This window comes from Anas platyrhynchos, chromosome 8 (genome assembly GCF_047663525.1).
Source record: "Anas platyrhynchos isolate ZD024472 breed Pekin duck chromosome 8, IASCAAS_PekinDuck_T2T, whole genome shotgun sequence".
Lineage (NCBI taxonomy): Eukaryota > Metazoa > Chordata > Aves > Anseriformes > Anatidae > Anas > Anas platyrhynchos.
The window spans coordinates 16,004,692-16,024,950 of record NC_092594.1 but is presented as its reverse complement, the minus strand read 5'-3'; the positions used below and the strand labels follow the sequence as shown (position 1 = coordinate 16,024,950).

Sequence of the window (20,259 nt, the reverse complement as noted above, 5' to 3'; positions counted from 1 at the left end):
CCGTTGGAGTCTTTAACAAGGGGAGATCAGTAATGAACACATTGCACCAGCTATTTAATTCCTGAAGCAAGGCACAGCAGAGAGCTTTGAGAGATGGAAGACACTTAACAGCCTGGCCTGCAGGCCAGCCCTCACCAGCTGCACCCATCCTACAGAAACACCGCCTGATTTCTCAGCAGAGGGACAGGTTCAGCAGGCACCCAACGGTGCCAAACGATCGGCACCATAAGGCACTAACAGCTCACCCTTGTGGTGCAGGGGGGGCATTGCCCCAGCTGCTGAATACAGCCAGGAGTTACCTGAATAAGCGTGGCTTGTGATGTTCCAAAGGTCTGAGTCCCAGGACATCAAATCCAAGTCAAAATGGAAGTTACAGAGATCGCTCTCCTGAAACGACAGTTCGGAAAAACAAACAAGACAAAAAGACAACACACACTGAGACCATCCATCAGCTGTTGTGTTCACATTTTTATAATTACAAGCGAAGGAAAGCAGAGGAAAGCACAGGACTATCAGTTAGCTGCCTGAAGGCGTGCAGAGATAAGAGCCTTTAGAGGGGCCCTCTCAACTGACTACAGAAGAAAAAATAAATAATAAAAAGAAGGATTCTAGGGTTCTTTTAGAGCTTGGAGATATAGGAGAAGAGCATTTCAGCTCAAGGGCATCAGTGGTTGTTGTTGGTCTGTTTTCAAAGCTTCACAAAGCAAAAGTTCCAACTGCAGCCACTGAACCACCCCCTACACGGTATAGGCTTGGTGACTTTTTGCCATCTTCTCCCTTCACCTTCATTGAAGGATTCAATTAACGCCCTTCCATCGCCACATCTCAAAGCGTTTTATAAATTAAAGCAGAGAGCTGCAGCAGTTTCCCAAGAGCAGGAGACCCGCGGCTCAGGATCACCTCAGTGCTGTTACGCACGGATCAGGCCTCCCCACGCCTGACCACACCGACATCGTCATCGCCTAAAACCGGAGCTACCGCTTCCATTTCCCACCAGAAATTAAAAAAAGAGGCTCTGATCGCTCCCTCAGCCCCAGCCCCGGCTCACCTCGGGCTCTGCCCCCATGTCCCGCGGCGGCCCGGCGGCGCCCAGCAGCTCGCCCAGCTCCTCGCCCAGCACCGCCTCTGTGGAGGGGGGGGGGGAGAGAAACAGTGGCCTCAGCACCGGCACCGGGCTCGGCTGCTGCCGGCCCGGCCCCATCCCCGGCCCCCGGCCCCCTCCCCGTCCCCAGGTCCCCCCTCACCCCAGTCCAAGCCGCCCCCCGCGGCCGGCAGCAGCCCCGCGGGCTCCCACTCGGCCTCGGCCGCAGCCGCCGCCATGGCTTCCTCCTTCCTGCTCCGCCGCTTCCGCCCCCCTCCTCGCCACACCCCGCTACGGCGGCCTCAGACGGACAGGGCCAGCCCCAAAAATAAATAAATAAAGTAAATAAATAAATAAAAAGCACCTACCACACCCCCCTATATACCCCCCGCCTCCCCCATGAACCCACCCCCCCCCTTTGGTACTCCGCCATGTATCCCCCCCCACAGCACACGGAGGCACAGGTCAAACACACACACACATTTATTTATTTATTGCCCCCCAAAACCCAGCCGGGGGCTTCCCCATTTCCCACACAAGCTGAAGGTCCGTGGCTGAGCTCTGGGGTCTCCTCCACACACATGGGGCAGCGGGGTGATGGCCCTCACAGCATGGCATTTCCCTGCCTGCAAGGAGAGGGAAGAGGTTTTGGGGGGCTCGCCGCCTTCTTGGCCTGCGCCTGGGGGTCTCCTCCTCTCCACACACACACACTTTCAGGTGGAGGAGCCTGCAAGCTCGTGGGTTTTCCATACACAGCTTGTTCAGAGCAAGGGATGTCGCCAGCGTGCTGTGAGGTGGCAGCGTGCCGGCACGCACCTCACAAGTTGGAGTCGTAGGCTGCGTTGGTGAAGATGCCTGGTGATCCGAGGTCGCTAGGAGGAAAAGCAGAAGGGTGTCAGCTTGGGGGAAAAGAGGCAGTCATCGTTACAGAGTCATTAGGGTTGGAAAGGACCTCCCACATCATCTGCTCCATGACCCTACCACCAATGTCACCCACTAAACCATGTCCCTAAGCACCACATCCAACCTTTCCTTGAACAACCCCAGGGACGGTGACTCCACCACTTCCCTGGGCACCCCATCCCAATGCCTGACTGCTCATTCAGAGGAGAAATGTCTCCTCATTTCCAACGCGAACCTCCCCTGACGCAACTTGAGGCCACTCCCTCTACTCCTATCACTAGTTAATCATGTGTGTGTGAGGAAAGCACTCGTGTCTGCCACGTCTCCCCAGGGGCTGCACAGTCAGACCTGACATCATGCACTACAGCAGAATCACAGGGTTTTGATGAGCACCAATTAACACGACATCATTAGCCCCTGAATAGGCTCCCACTGCTTCTCAAAGCAGCCTCACACACACAGATGTGGGTAACTGGACCCTAATGTAGTGACTGCAGGGGTAGCACCCATGCTGCCTGCAGGGCACGGCCCCGGGCACAGCTCTCACCTGGTGGGGTTCAGAAGCTTCTTCTTCTCCTCTGATGATGGTGTTGAAGTGTCCATGTGGATAGTGCCGATGCAAAAGAAATAACCAGATCTTTTTAGATGGCTTGGGAAGCAGCAGCACTTGACAAAGTGAACCAAGTTTGACAAGCATGGGATGGAGGAGAGGGGTGCTGGGGCAATTGCTTTCTCCCTTTTCAAGGGGAAGGTGTTTTTCCGGCTCCCCCCCAGTCTGGCTGCTGACACTTTTTAGCTGGACACAGCATCACATTTCTGAACTCTGTCAACCAACCCACCCTCTCTGGGTCTCCATAACCACCCTGGCTGAAAGTCCCCATCCAAAGCAAGCATGGGCTGCAGGAGGTGTTTCTGTACCTCTGTCACTGAGCCGTTTGGCGAGCAAGGCAAGAAGTGTCCCGGAGAGCACCACGCCAGCTACCACCAGAGCACTACTGCTGGTGTAAACCAGGACTTGCTTTAAGAAGGGGGCAGCATCCTCTGCAACAGATCCACAACACCACAGGTTGTTACCAGAAGGACTTCACCAAGCCAAAGCCACCACAGTTCCCCCCCTCCATGCTCAAGTTGTGCCACAGAAGGCTGGGGATCGCAGCCCCACCGTACCTTTGCAGACAGGGGAATGGCTGGTCCAGTTCCCTGTGGCCTGACACCTGAGCAGCCTTGCTCCCATCCGGACAAATCCATCCTCGCAGGAAAAGGCGCAGGTGGAGTTGTACGTGAAGTTGCCGTGGAGGTGAGAACAGTTCAGGTGGCCTCGGCTCGGGGGCTCCAGCACTGGGCAGCTGATGGCTGGGGGCAGAGCACAGCAGCAGCGTTGGTGGGATGGCATTGGGGGTGGTGGGATGAGGGCCCAAGGGCTGGGGAGCCAGGGGATGAGCTCCTACAGATGAGTGCTAAAGGGAAGGGGATCTTGGTGAATGCATTCTGCTAATGCGTAGCAGTGTGCACTGCACTGGCCTTGCATGGCACTTCCCAGGAGGCTTGATTTCAGAGGGTCAGGCACCCACATGGTGCTGTGCACCCAGCATATACACCCCTACTGGGGTCACAGAGGGTGTCAGGATAAGGACAGTGATGCAGGGGCTTCATTGCTACCTCCTTACACAACTCCCCCCACTCCTAGCACCACCTGCCTGAGCACTTGTGGCTCAGCAACTCTAACAGAGGGACTCGGAGGACAGATCCTGAGGATGTGGCATCTCTTCACCAGAGTACATGATTCCGGCACATGTGTGAACACCAACTGTACCTCTGCATCGTGGGGTGTCCCCAGTCCAGGTTCTCATGGCCATGCACACACGGCTCTGCGACCCTTTCAGCTCAAACCCTGGCTGGCACGAAAATGCACACGTGGAGGTGAAGGTGAAGCTCCCATAGAGATGGGAGCAGTTCATCCTTCCATGTTCTGGAGCCCTGAGCATCGGGCAGGTGATGGCTGCAAGGGAGAAGAGGCACACCTCAAAAAGGAGCAAGGGGAACAGGAGGCTGAGCTGTTGGGATGAGAAGCCAAGAACACCCTGGGGCCAAACCCAGGCCAGCAAAACCTTTGCCAACAGCTCTACCTTTGCATTGTGGGGTGTCTCCAGACCAGGTCCCCATGGCTGTGCAGTCACGGCTTGCTGGCCCCATGAGCTCAAACCCTGCCTGGCAGGAGAATGCACATGTGGAACTGAAGCTGAAGTTCTCGTGAAGATGGGAGCAGCTCATCTCTCCGTGCTCTGGAGCCCTGAGCACCGGGCAGGTGATGGCTGCAAGGGAGAAGAGACACACCTCAAGCAGGAGCCAGGAGACTGTGAGGCTGAACTACTGGGATGAGAAGCCCAGGAACATCCTGGGGTCAAGTCCACGCCAGCAAAACCTTTACCAGCAGCTCTACCTTTGCATTGTGGGATGTCTCCGGACCAGGTCCCCATGGCTGTGCACTCATGGCTCTCTGGCCCTATGAGCTCAAACCCTGGCTGGCAGGAGAATTCACACGTGGAATTGAAGCTGAAGTTGTCATGAAGGTGGGAGCAGTCCATCCTTCCATGCTCTGGAGCCCTGAGCACTGGACAGGTGATGGCTGCAAGGGAGAAGAGGCATACTTCAAGCAGGAGCTAGGGGACTGAGAGGCTGGACTCTTGGAACCAGGAGGACCAAAATCTCATAGAGCCAAACCCAGCAGAACCTTTACCAGCAGCTCTACCTTTGCATTGTGGGGTGTCCCCAGACCAGGTCCCCATGGCTGTGCATGCACTGCTTTCTGGCCCTATGAGCTCAAACCCTGGGTGGCAGGAGAAGTTACATGTGGAATTGAAGCTGAAGTTGTCATGTAGGTGGGAGCAGTTCATCTCTCCGTGCTCTGGAGCTCTGCGCATCGGGCAGGTGATTGCTGCAAGGGAGAAGAGGCACACCTTAAGAAGGAGCCAGGAGACTGTGAGGATGAACTGTCGGGATGAGAAGCCCAAGAACATCCTGGGGCCAAACCCAGGCCAACAACACATTTACCAACAGCTTTACCTTTGCATTGTGGGGTTTCCCCGGACCAGGTTCCCATGGCTGTGCACTCACGGCTCTCTGGCCCTATGAGCTCAAACCCTGGCTGGCACAAAAATGCACACGTGGAACTGAAGCTGAAGTTCCCGTGAAGGTGGGAGCAGCTCATCTCTCCATGATCTGGAGCCCTGAGCACTGGGCAGGTGATGGCTGCAAGGGAGAGGAGGAACACCTCAAAAAGGAGCCAGGGGATTGTGAGCCTGAACTCTTGGAACCAGGAATACAAAAACCTCATAGGGCCAAGCCCAGGTCACTGACACCTTTACCAGCTGCTCTACCTTTGCATTGTGGGGCGTCCCCAGACCAGGTCCCCATGGCTGTGCACTCACGGCTCTCTGGCCCCATGCGCTCAAACCCTGGCTGGCAGGAAAATGCACACGTGGAACTGAAGCTGAAGTTCTCGTGAAGGTGGGAGCAGTTCATCTCTCCATGCTCTGGAGCCCTGAGCACTGGGCAGGTGATGGCTGCAAGGGAGAAGAGGCATGCTTCAAGCAGAAGCCAGGGGACTACAAGGCTGACCTGTATAGGATACGAAGCCCAAGAACATCCCTGGGACAAACAGAGGTCACTGACACCTTTACCAGCAGCTCTACCTTTGCATTGTGGGGTGTCCCCAGACCAGGTCCCCATGGCTGTGCATGCACTGCTTTCTGGCCCTATGAGCTCAAACCCTGGGTGGCAGGAGAAGTTACATGTGGAACTGAAGCTGAAGTTGTCGTGAAGGTGAGAGCAGCTCATCTCTCCGTGCTCTGGAGCCCTGAGCACCGGGCAGGTGATGGCTGCAAGGGAGAAGAGGCATGCTTCAAGCAAGAGCTAGGGGAACAGGAGGCTGAGCTGTTGGGATGAGAAGCCAGGAACATCCTGGAGACAAACCCAAGCCAGCAAAACCTTTACCAGCAGCTCTACCTTTGCACTGTGGGGTGTCCCCAGACCAGGTCCCCATGGCTGTGCACTCATGGCTCTCTGTCCCCATGAGCTCAAACCCTGCCTGGCAGGAGAAGGCACATGTGGAACCAAAGCTGAAGTTGTCATGAAGGTGGGAGCAGTTCATCTCTCCGTGCTCTGGAGCCCTGAGCACTGGGCAGGTGATGGCTGCAAGGGGAGAGCAGGGTTTCAGGGCAGGACATGGGTGAGATTGAATCCAAGGATTAAGCCTTAATCCTAACCTTATCAAACTGAACCTATAGGGGTGTCTTTAATCTACTTTTCCCATCCTGACCCCAGGCAGCAAGCCTCACTTCCTGAGACACTGAGGTGCCGTAGGTGGTACAGGGATTTTTGCTCCACACACGTGATTTTGTGGGAGCACTCGCAGCTCTGCCAGAACCCTGTTTATCCCCAGCACTCCCAGACTGCAGCCCCAGGGCAAAGGACTGCAAGCACCCTATGCAGAGCCCATTTCCCCGCAGGATGTCCCCCTCCAGACACCCCCCAGCTCTACCTTTGCAGTGCGGGGGAGCCCCCGACCAAGCCCCCTCAGCCGTGCACCACAGTCTCTCCGGTCCCGTCACCTCAAAGCCCTCCTGGCAGGAGAAGTCACACGTGGAGCTGAAGGCAGAGGCTCCGTGTGGGTGGGAGCAATTGACCCGGCCGCTTTCGGGAGCCGCCAGCTCGGGGCAGGCAACGGCTGCAACCAGACACAGACAGAGCTGGTGAGGATGGAACAGGCACAGCCACCTTGCCCCCCTTGTCCCTGTGGTACCCAGGGCATGTCCAGCCCTGCCACAGCAGAAGCCTGTGCTTAGTGCTGGAGAAAACCCAGCTGGCAGTGCTCGCTAGCATAGCTCCATTATCAGCAGGGGCAAACAACTGACTCATCTGAATCTTTGCAAAAAGAAAGGAAAGAAAAACCCAGCATACATACAGCCAGCAGGTAAAAACAGAGCTGCGCTCTGGAAAACCAACTGTGGGAACTTGGAAAGCTGGAAGCAGGGTCAGGGCGGCTTGCTGGATGGTGTGTAGGGAGACTTCCAAAAAGCCGGGGCCAGCTCCTGACCCTGCCACCAGCAGACCATCACATCACCCCTCCGTGCCTGTTTCCCATAACTAGGGGAAGCCCGGGGCCACAAGCCCACTGAGCTCAGCACCATCGGCAGCGCAAGGCAAGGCAAGTTTTGTTTCCCAAAAAACCTACATACAGAGAGCCTGCCCTCCCTCTGGCAGGAAGGATCCAGGGAGCTCAGGGGGTCCGTATCAGTGTCTGTGCTGCGTTATCTCTGCATGACCTCACTGCTTCCCGCTGGGTGTCCCCATACAGGAGGTGCCCCTTTGTGTCCCGTATCTGCTCTGGGGCTCCACTCGTCCCGTCCTTGTGCAAACACACTGAGCTGGCACCCAGGGGCACGGAGGAGGTGGAGCAGGGCACCGCACACACCCCAACCACAAGAAAGCTCAGCACCTCTCTGGGGCACCAGGAGAGCAGCTGTGAGCCCTCGAGATGCCAACAGGAAGACTTTCTCTGTCTCTGCAGCATGGCAGACCGCAGCTCCCTCCTTTGTGGCTTTCCCCCCCGTGGTGGCTTCCTGCCCTCTGTGTCCCTCCCAGCTTATCTCACCTCATCTCACCGCCCCTCGCCCCTGCTGCCCAGCCCTGCCAGGGCACACCCGTCCTCCTGCCACAACAGCAACCCCTGTCCTTATTCCCTGAGCCCCCCTGGGGTGCCCAGGACCTTCCCAAAGCTGCTGGGGGCTTTGGGGAGGAGCAGAGGGTGCGATGGAGGCACCTGCATGAGTGATGCTGGGCATCGGTGCCACATCTGAGTCCCAGCCTGCAGTGGTCCCTACCTGCACACGTGGGGGTCTCCGCCGACCACTGCCGTGAAGCCAGGCACCGCAGCGTGCCCTCACCTCGCCGCTCAAACCCCTCCGGGCACCCAAAATCGCAGGTGGAGTTGTATCGGAAGTCCCCAAAGGGATGGCTGCAGGTCATGAGTGCTTCTTGGGCATCGAGCGTGGGGCACTGCACGGCTGGGGGACACACAGCAAATCCTTCACCGGGGCTCAGCAATAAGGGTGGGGGGATTCTGGGGGCACAGCCAGCAGCAGGCAGAGGCTGAGCCGCTCGATGCCACCCAGGAGGAGCACCCTGACCCCCAGCAGAGCCCGTCAGGCACTCACCAATACTGCAATCGTCCCCTTCGAAGCCGGGGTGGCACTCGCACCTGTAACTCTTGATGACCTCCACACACTCACCGTGCGGGCGGCAGGTGGAGGCCTGGCAGGAGGCTGCACACACACACACAGACACACAGAACATGGTCAGGAGCCACCAAAACCGCAGACATCCCACCACAGCCCCCAGCCCCGCGCCCACCTTTGTAGCACAGCGCTGTCTTCTTCTTGTTGCAGGGCTCGTCGTTCCACTTGCCCGCCTCCTGCTGCCGCTTGATGTAGATCTCCACGCAGTCCTGGTTGGAGCGGCGGTTGTTGGGCTCCCCCCTGGCCCAGTTCTCCGCCTCCTTGGTCAGCACCTTGTTGGTGCCCACCCAGGTCCAGACGCCGCCCTGCTTGCGGATGCCGATCCAGTAGTACTGCCTGAGGAAGGGCAGGGTGGCGTTGAGGTAGGCGATCTCCTCCTTGTTCTGGATGGCCACCAGGTCGGTGAAGAAGGTCCGGCAGTAGTTCCTGGCCTGCTCCCACGAGTAGAGCCCTGGGTCGCTGTAGCTGTACGTCCAGGCCTCCACCTGCGTCACCATGCCTGCAGGAGAGGACACGGTCCGGGATCACCACCGAAAAGATCAGAGCTGGGGACGGGTTGGTGAGGACATGAGGGCGAGCTCAGGCTGGCAGCAGGGCCAGGAGACACAAGCCACCAGCTGGACAAGGGGACACAAGGGGACAAAGGGAGAAGTGTGGGTGAAAACGGGTCTCAAAGAGGGTGTGCAGAGACCTGTGTGGTGCAGGCACAGCAGGACATGATGTGGGACAGAGAAACAAGAAAAGTGGGAGGCAGCTGGGGCTCCCCTGCCCACAAGGGCCTCCCAAAGAGGAAAACTGGTATCAAGATGGTTCCTTAACACACATTTCCTTCCACGAGTGCAGAGCTGTGCATAGCTGTACTGCTTTTGTAATTTTTTTTCCTCATTTGTTTTACAATTCCACACGAGGGTCAGCTTGGTGCAGGGAAGAGGACCAAGCGCACCCCATACCCAAAAGCATCTGGCAGCTGGAGGTGGCCTGAAGAGCCCTGTAAACTTCAGTATTGCACAACAAAGCCTTGCAAAAGCGAAGCTGACATCCTCCTCGTGCCCACCAGGCAGGATGAAGACCAGATTAACTGGAACCCACGCCCAGAAGCAGAGGGTACTTTGCTGAAACGCTGCTTCTAGAAACAGTGCTTCACATCACAACCTGATGCAATCAAAAGGTTTTTGCCATAAAGAAGCTTCTCCCTACAAGGAGTAATCCCCACAGCTGCAGAACGAAGCCTGAAAGCAAGGTGGGAGCCAGCATTTGCTCCAGTCTGCCTAGGGTACCCCGTGTCTCAGGAGAGCACTTCATAAACCTTTATTATGAAGGCAAAAGTCTGAGCTTTGTAAATTAAATGCAATTTTAAGGCTTCCCATATCTAACAGGAAGTCTACTCAGGCCAGTTACTATGCATTTATATAGGCAAAATCCCCTATTTTTTTCTGTCCTTCCTCGTGAGAGATTAAACTACCCATTTCTGTTAAACGAATCCAAAGGCAGAAAAAGGTGGCCACTAGCAGCAGCCCTGCTCCTCACTCCCCAGGGGCTCGGGACACCTCCTGGCAGCCTGCCTCCCCTTGGGGCAGCCACCCCACTACCCCTGCACACCCCAACCCCAGAAGGACCAGGGAGCCCTTCCACACCTCACCTGTCCTCCACACACTCTCCTGCCTCAATCCTCCTTGTGCTCAGCCTTATCTCACCTCTCCCTGCCCACCTGGAGCTGAGCCCCACCTGGGTGCCATTTGCTTGGGTTTCATGCCCTGACGCTCCTGCCCCGTGCAGCTGGGCATGGTGTGGGACACGGGGCTGCCACACTCGGGGTGCATTTGTATTTTTGATTTCCTGGCTAGACCTAAATCTCAGCCTCCTCCTGAAACTTCTGCATTTGCCTGTACCCTTCAGCTGAGCCACGAAAGGTCTTTTAGAAAACAGCCCAGACCCTGCAGGACCCCTGGGGACACAGCAGATACCAGCGGGTCTTGCTCCGTGCAGTGCCAATGTACGAAGGAAATGCCCTACGGGCAGCAAAGCCCGCTGGTTTCTGTGTGACTGACGGGCTCCCAAAAATAACCCCGCTGCCCTTCTCTGGTTTCCTAGCTCTGCAGGGTCATGCTGGGCTCACTTACCCCATGTGATGGCAGCGATGCCCAGGTAGCAGACACCACGAGAGCCCAGAGCCCCCGTCCTCCCAGCGAAGCACTGTCCCGCGGCGGTGCCCTGCGTGCCAGGGAGAGAGGCGTGAGCACACACAACCCACAACACCGGAGTCCCGTGCACCCACAAGGGCACCTGCACCAGCTGTGGGATGGATGCTGGTGCTCTCCTGCCAAGCAGACCCCAAAATGTCCCTGGGGAGAGGAGCAGACCTACCATGCTGGTGCTGCAGGGTGCCCTGGCCCTGGGCAGACAGCAGTGCTCGCGCTTCCTCCGAGCCACGGAGCCTCGCTCCCTCCCCGCAGCCTCTTCCCCTCCCGACCCAGCCCCGCTGTCAGCCCGCATCCTGCCCCCGCTGGGCTCCCCACCCGCAGGAGCCTGCTCCCCTCCGGGGGCTCCACGGGGACCTACCTGTCTCAGGAGCCCACCGCAACGAGCAGGGCTTGGCCGAGCCCCCGGGGAGGTGCAGAAGGGCACCCCGGAGGGGGACAGCCCCGATCCACAACCACCGAGACCTCTCCGGCCCCCCATGTCCTCGCTGTGTTGGCGGTGGCAGCAGGAGGACGGCGGGGGGACGAGGTGTGAGGAGAGGTGGCCACAGGGGTGGCCGGGCAGCCTCCCAGTTCCTGAGCCGGATGCTCTTCTCATTTGCAGGCTGTGAATCTTCATATACCGCTCAAGAACAATTAGTTACACAATGTATTTTCCTGTCTCTGCCTCTTTTGAGTCTTTATGAGAAAGGTCCAAAAACAGGACAGAAGAACACCCCCCACCCCCTCCCGTTAGCATCCTTTATGAACTTCCACCAGTGCTCCAGGAAAATGCCCCATTGTGTCCACCTTCTTGAATCATCATAAATCTTTTTTTACCCCTCTTCTGCTCGTGAGTGAAATTGTCTTGGCAGGGCTTTCTGCAGGAATTGCTCTGCTCACTTCCAGCTAAAGGCAGCGCGGGAGCCCCTCGGGTCACGAGCATTTCCCACTTCCAAAGAAATTAAACGGGGCTCCAGCGGGACGTGCCCTACACAAAGGGAGGAACCCATCCCACAGAACCCACGAGCTGCTACAATGACTGCGTACTCCGCCAATGTAAATGCAGCTCTGTTCCTGTATTCTGTCATTAGCTTTGCAAAATCCTGGACTGCAACTTTCCCGTTTTATGGAAGAGCTGCAGCCCAGCCTGTGCACGCAGGAGTTTGGCAGCACTCGCTGTGTGTCAGCTCCCGTGCAGAGGGTGAGCAGCTTTGGGATGGGGATGGGCAGCGAGGCCAAGGGGTGGCTGCCAGGGCAGGGGGACACCTCGGAAAGCCGAGGTCCCCTGGGCAGGATGGGAGTTGCCACTGCTGCAGCGGGGCAGGAGCAGTCAGAGGTGTGTTTGTGGGTGCTCAGCCCCAGGGGAGGACAGGAGGAAAACAGGTTGTGCCCCTGCTGGTTTCACTTCTGCTGGGCTGGGACATGGCAGGGCAGGGCAGCAGCAAAGAAATCTTCCCACCTTTGTTTTTGTAAGTGCAAATTGTAAAAACAGAAGCGAGGTGGCTGAGCCCTGGGGGCTGCCACGGGCAGGACACGGCCACGTACTCAGGGATGCTTTGCAGGTAGTGGAGAGGGGTACGTGTGGCAGGGGGGGAGCAATGACCACAATCAGCTCGGGAGGAGCTCCCCAGGCAGGCACACGCTGCTCTTGTTTTCGGCAGAGGCCCTGGTCCCCGGGCAGCCCAGCCCCTTGCCCTCCTTGCGCAATGTTCCCTGGCAAACCGCAGAGGAACCGACTCACCCTGACACAGCCCGGCTGCTGCCGGCGATACCACGGGCACCTTCCTGGGGACCCCCGCAGCCCCCGGGGGTGCTTTTTGTCCCAAAGAGGGTCCCGAGCCGCAAGGTGCCTCCGGGTGCATCTTGCCTCGGTGGGCCCTCCAGCACGACGCCTGGCCCGCAGCGCCGGGGGGAAAGCAGCACCCGATAAAATCTTTCTCACGGCTTGAAAGCGAGAACAGTTTGGCCACAGGAAAACATGTTTATCCAAGCATCACCCCAACCAGCACGGGGTGAGTTGGTAGCGAGGAGGAGCTGGGCCAGAGGGATAGAGTTGTCCCCAAGATGTCCCCGGGCACCCACGAGGCGTGACAACTCCATCTGAGGGGTCAGGGGGGTTGGGGACAAGTCCCCCTGCCCACCCCACAGATCCCAGTGCCTGCTGACCCCTCTCAGAGCCAACTCTTGGACCCCTGCTGCAGCAGAGCTCTCAGCCTCCCGCCTTTGCCCCGGGACCCAGGTGATGGAGAGTTTTTGGCTGGACATCGCTGCCACCCGTGTGACCCTGCAGGCTGGCTCCCTGGCGCCTGGCTGCGGCATCACGTGCCTGGCACAGATAAGGCTTTGCCAAACAGGATGCCGGGGGCGTAGATAACGCCAAGGTTCTCGTGCTGCTGGCGTGGGGCGTTGTAAACAAGCGGTGCTGCCCGCCGGGGTGCAGGGTGGGTGCGTGGAGCCCGAGGCATCCCATCCCCCCTGTCCCCCCCGACTGTGCCATGACCCCTCCTGGGGGCTGCAGCAGCTCTGCCCACACCCTGCCCGGCTTGTGCCACCCCAGACATCAGCAGCGCTTTTGACACGTGTCTGCACAGTCTGTTTTAATGCAGTGAGCAATTTCAGTCTTCCCACGTCTAACAGAGCAAGCCCAGAGGTGGGTTCCCCCGCCCATCACCCCCAGCGTGTTTTTGGGCCTTTCCTCTCCCTCACATCTGGCTCCATCCCCTCGCTCCTCGGCCACGGCAGCTCCCAGGCAGAGCCACCCCGGGGGAGCGGATGAACGCACTCAGCAGTGAGAGCCTCGTGTCCAGCCAGAGCCAGCCTCTGCGGAGCAAACAATGTCCTCTCCTCCTGCCAGGAAATCCTGAGGCACCCGTGTGCACGCAGCGAGGCCAGCTCTATTTTTCCCTGACACAGAAGCATCCTTGAGCGTGTTCTTCACCTTTGGCAGGCCGGGGCTGAGCTTTCCTCTTCTCACCAGTGCCGGGCGAGCAGCCTGCTTTGCGCTTTCTGCGCCCTCCTTGTTGGGCGCTGACAGCAGGTTGGTGCTTTCTGCACCAAGCAGATCTCGGTTCTCTTTCTGCTCCATGTAGCTTGTCCTGCAGCTCCCCAGTCACTTTTTAAGTCGCCGGGTTATTTTCTACAGGTGGGTGGGGGTTTACACCCTTCGCTCTGTCCTGCCAGCTCTCTGCGTGTCCCAAAGGCACCAGCCATGGAAAACTGCCTTCTGCGCAGGGCACCTCCCCATACCTGGCCCGGGTACATGGGAGGGGATGTCCGTGACACACAAGCCCTCCCCTGCAGGCACCCTCTTTCCTCGGAAAGCTCTCCTCTTCTCTCCTTTCCTCTCCTCGCTGCTGTCCCTGGGTGCCTGCAGGACGAGCCCAGTGATGGGGACATTTCTCCTGCCTTCTCGCCCCGCCGTTTGTTGCCGGCTTGGTTGAAGTTGCCTCTCTCTAACAGTCCTGACCCTGGGGGCAAGCCCCTGCAAGAAAAACAAAACAAACAAACAAAAAACCCACCGCAAATAACAAGGGGAAGGATATTCCCAACATTTTGTTGTCATCTTTGAAATTAATTCCTCCTTAGTGGCCTCCCACAGCTGTGATTTAAGAGCACGATGGCTGCGAACACCAATTTCACGGTGCTTTGGCAGTGGACAGAGGGCTATGGGCTCTTTCATTGCAAAGCAGGAAAAGCAAAGGGGCTTTTCCATGCTATTTTACACTTTTCTGCTGGGAAATTGCAAGGAAACGTAGGGAGTGATTTCCTAACTTCTTTTTGTTATTCATGGAAAGGGCAAGGGCTGTGCCGCAGGGCACATCCAGGTGGACTCACCGGTCCCAAGGGGAGGCAGAACAGGATCTTCCCCCTCCGCCCCATCCCTGCTGCTCTGCTGGGAACTTCTCAGTCCCAGACCCACGCCAGGCTTCGCTCCCCCCATGCCGAGACCCTACCTGGCTCCTGCTGGGACACGATGCACAGGGGCAGCTGGGGGCTGCCCGGCTCCGACCCGGCCCCAGCAGTGTCACGCAGCCGTCACACGAAGGCTTCGCGGTGCCACACGGGAGCTACGGCCTCTCTTCTTCCCCAAGGACACCGATGTTTTTCGGCGGACGCGTGGGGCTGGCAGTGCCACTGGGGACACCGGCCCTAGTGGTACCGCCCGCAGCGCCCGTCCCCTCCGCCACCGGGGTGCCGTGGGGGTGCCGGGTGCCTCTGTGATGCTCCCACTCGCCCACGGGGCGTTGCTGTCCACGATGAGCCGCAGGAGGCCTGCCCCGGGGAAGTCCATGATGACCACCCCCCAGCGCACCGCCTGCCCCGAGCGGCGCCGCAGGTGCCGGTAGCAGCGGGGGTTGACGAAGCGAGCCACCTCCTCGGGGCAGGTGAAGAGCCCGTTGCCGGAGCAGAAGGTGAGGTGCATCTTGGCGGGGTCCCCGCCGGCCGCCGCCTCCAGGTGCCGCCGCGCTCGGGCCCATTTCCTCTCCAGCGAGAGCACGTTCCAGGCGTCGCTGATGCTCAGCTGCTCGTAGGGGATGCCCAGCACCGCCTGCTCCAGCGCCTCCAGCACCACGATCTTGCCTCGCGCCTGGCCCAGCGTGGGCACCTCCTCGCGGCACCACAGGCGGCCCCGTCCCTCCTCCAGCAAGCAGCGCTGGAGCCGGGCGGCGAAGCCGGGCCGGGAGAAGAAGGGCAGCTCCTCCTTGATGCGCATGAGCACGGCCTCGCCGGGGTGGGCGCGGAGGAAGCGCAGGGTGCGGCGCAGGACGCCCCGCAGGCTGGCCCGCTGGAAGGTGCAGAGGTGGTAGACGCGGAGCTCGCCCCGCTCCAGCTTGCAGCGCACGTCCAAGAAGCGCACGCCGGCCGCCAGCTGCGCCTCCAGGCCCCAGCTCTGGCACCGCAGGCGCCGGCCGCCGAACAGGCTGAGGGAGTCGTGGGTGCCAGGGATGGAGAGGCGGGAGAGGGGCAGGGCGTCGGGCAGCCCCGCCATCCAGTCGGGGCAGCAGGCAGCCGGCTGGGGCGTGCAGTCGAACGCATCCATGCCGCGGGGAGCACGGGCGCCCCGGCACCAGGCCGGCAGCACCGAGAGCTGCCTGGAGGAGAAGTGGCACCATGACCCAGGGTGACAGCACTGCATGGCCCCCATCGCTGTCCATACCCCAGAGCCACCCCCCACATGCCCGCACCCCACACAGCTACCCCTGAGGCACCCACAGCTCCCCAGCCCCGGTGTATTTCGGCCTCCCCCCCTGCACCCACCTGGGTTTGCCGGTGGCAGCGGGTGCAGCGTGCTGGACGGGGCACACAGCCCGGGGGGCAGGCAGCGAGTGGCAGGCTGAGCGGGATGCTGGCCATTAACCAGGAGACACTCATGACGCGCGTCATGTCCCGCACGTGGCACGTGCTGCGGGGATTCAGGCTCAGGCCTCGCTGAGGAGCGCGCTCAGCTGACGCACAGGGCTGGAAAATTGCTGGGCTGATCCCGAAAACGGGCATTGGGGCCTCGGCACCTCCCTCCCCAGGAATCAGGACAAACGGGATCAGGCACCCCGGGGTTCCTTGGAGCTGCCTGTGCCCGGAAAGGCACGGCGGGTCGGGGCTGTGTCACCGCTGAGCTGTGAGCCCCGTGGCCAGTCCTCAGCCAGCCCCCCGGGGCTTGACTCATCTCCTGCCCTGGGGACACGGCTGCTCCTTGCCCCCCCTTGCCGCTCTGAGCTTGGCAGTGCGCACCAAACCCCACGGTTTTTGAAGGGTTTGAAGCCTGGCGGGTCACGGACCCCTCCGAGCACCCTTCCCGTGCCCACACCTCACAGCGGGGGGGCACGGAGACCCCAAGAGCTGGGGCCAGCCTCAGGGACACTTCCATGCCAAGCATGACATGAACATGACAGAGCCAGTGCTCTGCAGGCCGGGATCCCGGCAGCACAGCGGGGAGGAGCACTGAGCACGGCCGGGCGGGGAAAGCAGCCGGCAACACAACACAGCACGGCACGGCACGGCCTGCAGCACGGCGCTGCCCTCGCTCATGGCGGCCACGGGCGGCGGTGGCAGTGGGGCCGGGTCCTGCTTCGTGCTGGGGGCCTCGGGGGCCACGGGGCAGGCACTGCTGCGGGAGCTGCGGGCACGGGGGCTCTTCGCCAGGGTGACGCTGATCGGGCGCCGCCACCTCAGCCTGGCCGAGGAGAGCGGCACGGCCGTGGTGCGGTGGGGCCGTGGGGTGGCGGGGGGGGTGCTGGAGGTGCCCGCTCCTCGCCCTGAGCCCGGTGCTGTCCCCGCAGGAGCAGGTGGTGGTGGATTTTGAGAGGCTGAGCGAGCACGCCACTGCTTTCCGGGGCCACGACGTGGGCTTCTGCTGCCTGGGCACCACCCGAAGCAAGGCGGGTGCGGTGAGTGGGGCACCGAGCACCCTCCCTGCGTGGTGACGGGGCACACGCTGGCCATGGGGTGGTCTCCCCGGGCAGCCCTGCCCCAGGGGGTTGGGGAGCAGCAGGGAGCCCCCAGCTGCACTGAGCCTGCTGTCCTGCTGTGCCGTAGGATGGCTTTGTCCGCGTGGACCGGGACTACGTGGCGCAGGCGGCAGAGCTGGCACGGGCAGGGGGCTGCAAGCACTTCGTCACGCTGTCCTCACAGGGTGCCAATGAGCACAGCCGCTTCCTCTACCTGCGGGTGAAGGTGAGGAGGGGAGCCGGGGCGGGCTCCTGAAGCCCGGGGGGGTGAGGAAATGCCAGGACACTTGGGAGCGAAGCCGGGGCTGAGGTCGGAGAAGACCCAAATGGCTCCAGGGTCCTGCTGCTGGGAACAGAGAGCTCAGGGGAGGGGGCTGGCAGGACAGCAGTGTCACCTGCAGCGTCCTAACCAGCAAATACCCTGCACACAGCATCCCAAGAACCTCTGAGAGCCACCAGAGAGGTCTGGGCAAGACCTTTCACAGCCATCAGGAGGCTCAGGGCAGGTGCCACCGAGATCCGAACTCCCCAGGGACAGCAGCATCCATCACAAAATCCTCTCCCCCTATACGTCCCCAGGCTCCTGCCTGGCAGCGTCCCCTCGCTGTCCATGCCCAGGCTGGGCAGAGTCCACCCGTGTCCCCACGTCCCTCGCCCTGCCAGCCCCCTGTGTCCCCACGTCCCTGTGCCCCCCTGCCAGCCCTTGTAGTTTACATGCTGGCTGCAAGGGTGCGCTGCTGACTGCCGCTCAGCTGTCCTCACTGTTCCTTCTCCTGCAGAGCTGCCTCTGTCCAGCCCCTGGCCTTGCTTTTACCATTACTGACGTTTTTGGGGTCCCTGCTGTGGTCCCTCTGAACAGCCACCCTGCCCTCAAGTTTAGCACTTGGCATCTTGACAAAATGTTATACATTTTGGGCAGGATCGGCTCTGGCTCTTCCTTCCCTGCTTTCTGAGAAGCTCCTCTCCTCGGGGATGTTTGCAGCCCTGGGTTTGTCACCCTGGGAGAGGAGAGACCTTTGCCCACAGCCACACGTGGCCGGGTCTCCTGCCTCTTTGGGCACCCTGCGCCCTTTCTCCCGGATCCCTCCTCTCCCGAGCTATCGGGAGGGTTGCGCAGGAGGGTTACACACCTTGCACGCACACAGCAATCACCTGGCAGCTGATACTCACAGGGCACTGAGGTGCTGCAAGGCTGAGCACCGAGGGGTTCATGGGGCGGTAGGGGTGGTGCTTGTGGTCGCCCTCGGTTTGTTTCATCCCTCCTGCGACAGGGAGAAGTGGAGAAGCTGGTCCAGGCTGTTGGCTTCGATCGCTGCACCATCCTCCGGCCAGCGTGAGTAGGATGGAAGCAGCCTCTGGCTTCAGCAGGGGGAGGCACAGGGGGCTGGGAGATGGGGCCACGGGCAGGACACAGAAGGAGAGGGCTGGGGAAGGAAGCAGGGAAAGCCCCTGGTGCACACACAGCTCCTCCCTGCACCCCTTCCCCACCACAGCAGGGAGCGAGCACGGCTGTTTCCCACAGCCTTTCCCAAATTTTCGGTCATACCCCGTGACAGGAGAGGCTTGAGTTGAAAGTGGAGGTTGGGAGACACCAGGAAAAGCTTAACCTCACTCAGAGGTCAGCCTACACTGGGAGGTTGCTCTCCTTACTCCTGCTGAGTGTGCATCCCCCCATACTCCACCTGGGAGAACCAGCATCCTGGCAAGGAGTTGGGTGTCCCAGGGATCATCCCAGTCATGTTTCAGGACCCCACAGAAGCCCCTCATGCCCCGTGCAGGTTTTTAAGCCAGGCTGGGTCCCTCAGCACAGCGGGGGACGTCATTTTCTGGCTTTGCAGCCTGACCCCGTGTCTCCTCGCCCCGCAGGGTGCTGCTGTGCACACGCCAGGAGTTTCGCCCCCTGGAGTGGCTCACCCAGCACGTTCTGGGAGCCGTGGCCTGGTTCTTCCCCACCGCCTACTCGGTGCCCGTGCAGACAGTGGCGAGGGCGATGGTGGCCAGCGTGCTGCAGCCGGGCGGGGGGAAGGTGGAGGTGCTGGAGAACAAGGCCATCCATCAGCTGGGAAAGGCAGAGCCGCAGCTGGGCACGTAGGGTGAAGAGGGTGGGCAAGAAGTGCTGGGCTCACCTTCCAGGTGCTATTCCGGGCCAAGGATGAGCGCATGGGAGAGCGGTGGGGCATTTGGATGGGTGTCGGGGAGCCGGAGGTGTGCTCCTGCAGGAGGCAGCCCGTTCTGCCAAATGCTGCTGGGAGAGGAGAAATGGTGCTCTGCTTCCTGCACCCGGAGCGCAAAGCTGGGTGAGAGCTGTACCCCTCACACACTGCTCTGAACTGAGGCCTCGAATAAAATCCTGTGCCCGCTCTGTCCGTGCCAACCCCGTGTTGAAATTACACCTGTGCATTGCCAGCCCCTTGTGGTGACACCGCCGGGAATGCAGGCGGGCAGGAGCACAGGGGGAAGGAGCCGGGGCCATGGGGGCTGCCCAGGGCCCCCCTGCCTCGCGGGGGGCTGCGCCGTGCCCCAGCTCCGTTCTCAGGCCTCCCACAGGGTCAAGGACCGCGGTGGCTCCGCAGCTGGGACGGGGCCTTACGTGACTCCCGCGTTCCCTGCTGGCCACGGTCCCAGCGCCCGGGGCAGCGCAGCTTTCCAGGGTTTTCTCCTCTTCGACCTCCCCATGGCTCCTGTGTCAGTGACTTGGATGGGGAGAGCGGGAGGGAGCCTGGGTCCCTGTGGTCTCCGTCCTCCCGCACAAATAATAGGCTCGGCGGGCTGGTACCTCGGGGGCACGGCAGGGGGAAGGGGAGGGGTGCGGGGGCTGCAGCACACCAACGCCTGGCTTAGCTCGTGGTGTAACACATGCAAGGCCACTGAGCAATAATTCCTGGTCAGACCGGCCTTGTGAGAGCAAGAGGGACACCTGGAGGGTCGCACTTCATTTACAAAGGGAGACGTGAGGTGGGCTGGCCAGGATTATCACACAAGCCTCTGAGGGGTGTTCAGGAGGGTTACGCTGCTTAAACATGCAGGGTGGTTGCACTGCCTTAACCACACGCCAGTGCTCAGAGGTTTTAGGAACAGATGCTGTGCTTAAACAGGCAGGTATAAATGAACACTGGAGGTGACAAGACCTTCAAAGAAGTGAAGACTGCAAACAGATGAGAGTAAAAATAAAGAATACAAGCTCTGGAAAGTTACAAGTAAAAGACGGGCCCCAGGAGGTTTGAGAAAGGGATCGTGAAGGTATAAAAATTAATCATGGCTGTGTGAGAAGCAAAAAAACTCTGCAGAGAGCCCCGGGGGACAGGACACGATCAGGTTATATGAAGGAGCCATCACAGGAGAGCTTAATCAGT

The 20,259-nt window shown here is 60.1% G+C and overlaps 4 protein-coding genes across 13 annotated transcripts in view; 1 reads left to right on the top strand and 3 right to left on the bottom strand.

The window, feature by feature from the left end:
• ATF6 (activating transcription factor 6) overlaps positions 1-1,373 on the bottom strand; it is a 72,697-nt gene extending 71,324 nt beyond the window's left edge. For both annotated transcript variants that reach the window (XM_027462432.3, XM_072041422.1), the window contains exons 1-3: positions 1,245-1,373; positions 1,049-1,125; positions 300-387 (exon numbers count right to left, since the gene is read on the bottom strand). In XM_027462432.3, coding sequence (XP_027318233.2) covers positions 300-387; positions 1,049-1,125; positions 1,245-1,320 — 241 coding nt within the window. In that variant the 5' untranslated portion in view covers positions 1,321-1,373. The remainder of the gene's footprint in view (positions 1-299; positions 388-1,048; positions 1,126-1,244) is intronic.
• Positions 1,374-1,546: 173 nt separating this feature from the next.
• Positions 1,547-11,715, bottom strand: LOC101798767 (P-selectin). Of its 8 annotated transcripts, XM_027463615.3 has the most exons (19): positions 10,840-11,702; positions 10,401-10,491; positions 8,396-8,779; positions 8,200-8,307; positions 7,867-8,049; positions 6,525-6,710; positions 5,990-6,175; positions 5,677-5,862; positions 5,362-5,547; positions 5,048-5,233; positions 4,734-4,919; positions 4,425-4,610; positions 4,111-4,296; positions 3,798-3,983; positions 3,152-3,337; positions 2,903-3,025; positions 2,532-2,562; positions 1,898-1,953; positions 1,547-1,707 (listed from the first exon to the last, which is right to left on the bottom strand). In XM_027463615.3, the coding sequence occupies exons 1-18, from the start codon at positions 11,095-11,097 to the stop codon at positions 1,899-1,901; spliced, it is 3,093 nt and encodes a 1,030-aa protein (XP_027319416.3). In that variant the 5' UTR covers positions 11,098-11,702; the 3' UTR covers positions 1,547-1,707; position 1,898. The 8 variants fall into 8 exon arrangements, with proteins under 8 accessions (XP_027319416.3, XP_027319417.3, XP_027319422.3 ...); XM_027463616.3 differs by lacking the exon at positions 10,840-11,702 and adding an exon at positions 10,645-10,755 and having other exon boundaries at positions 1,547-1,953; XM_027463621.3 differs by lacking the exon at positions 4,425-4,610 and having other exon boundaries at positions 1,547-1,953; positions 10,840-11,715.
• A 1,315-nt stretch (positions 11,716-13,030) lies between these two features.
• LOC113844379 (1-phosphatidylinositol phosphodiesterase-like) lies at positions 13,031-16,127 on the bottom strand. 2 transcript variants are annotated; one of them, XR_003498918.3, is made up of 2 exons: positions 14,414-15,708; positions 13,031-13,941 (listed from the first exon to the last, which is right to left on the bottom strand). XR_003498918.3 is itself a non-coding variant. In XM_027463631.3 (2 exons), exon 2 carries the CDS (start codon positions 15,499-15,501, stop codon positions 14,485-14,487), a length of 1,017 nt encoding a protein of 338 aa, XP_027319432.3. In that variant the 5' UTR covers positions 15,502-15,553; positions 15,720-16,127; the 3' UTR covers positions 13,031-14,484. The 2 variants fall into 2 exon arrangements, 1 of the variants encoding a protein (XP_027319432.3); XM_027463631.3 differs by adding an exon at positions 15,720-16,127 and having other exon boundaries at positions 13,031-15,553.
• A 358-nt stretch (positions 16,128-16,485) lies between these two features.
• HTATIP2 (HIV-1 Tat interactive protein 2) lies at positions 16,486-19,268 on the top strand. Its single transcript, XM_027463632.3, has 5 exons — positions 16,486-16,659; positions 16,739-16,846; positions 16,995-17,132; positions 18,178-18,239; positions 18,773-19,268. Exons 1-5 carry the CDS (start codon positions 16,486-16,488, stop codon positions 18,996-18,998), a joined length of 708 nt encoding a protein of 235 aa, XP_027319433.3. The 3' UTR covers positions 18,999-19,268.
• The last annotated feature ends 991 nt before the right edge of the window (positions 19,269-20,259 follow it).

Excerpts from the sequence above, each read along its gene's own strand:
- LOC101798767 (XM_027463615.3), bottom strand. The coding sequence starts at position 11,097 with ATGAAGATTCACAGCCTGCAAATGAGAAGAGCATCCGGCTCAGGAACT. Across the intron at positions 4,611-4,733 it reads GGACACCCCACAATGCAAAG|CCATCACCTGTCCAGTGCTC; the intron begins GTAGAGCTGCTG and ends TCTCCCTTGCAG. Across the intron at positions 4,297-4,424 it reads AGACATCCCACAATGCAAAG|CCATCACCTGCCCGGTGCTC; the intron begins GTAGAGCTGCTG and ends TCTCCCTTGCAG.
- LOC113844379 (XM_027463631.3), bottom strand. The coding sequence starts at position 15,501 with ATGGATGCGTTCGACTGCACGCCCCAGCCGGCTGCCTGCTGCCCCGAC.
- HTATIP2 (XM_027463632.3), top strand. The coding sequence starts at position 16,486 with ATGGCGGCCACGGGCGGCGGTGGCAGTGGGGCCGGGTCCTGCTTCGTG. Across the intron at positions 16,660-16,738 it reads AGGAGAGCGGCACGGCCGTG|GAGCAGGTGGTGGTGGATTT; the intron begins GTGCGGTGGGGC and ends CTGTCCCCGCAG. Across the intron at positions 16,847-16,994 it reads CCCGAAGCAAGGCGGGTGCG|GATGGCTTTGTCCGCGTGGA; the intron begins GTGAGTGGGGCA and ends GCTGTGCCGTAG.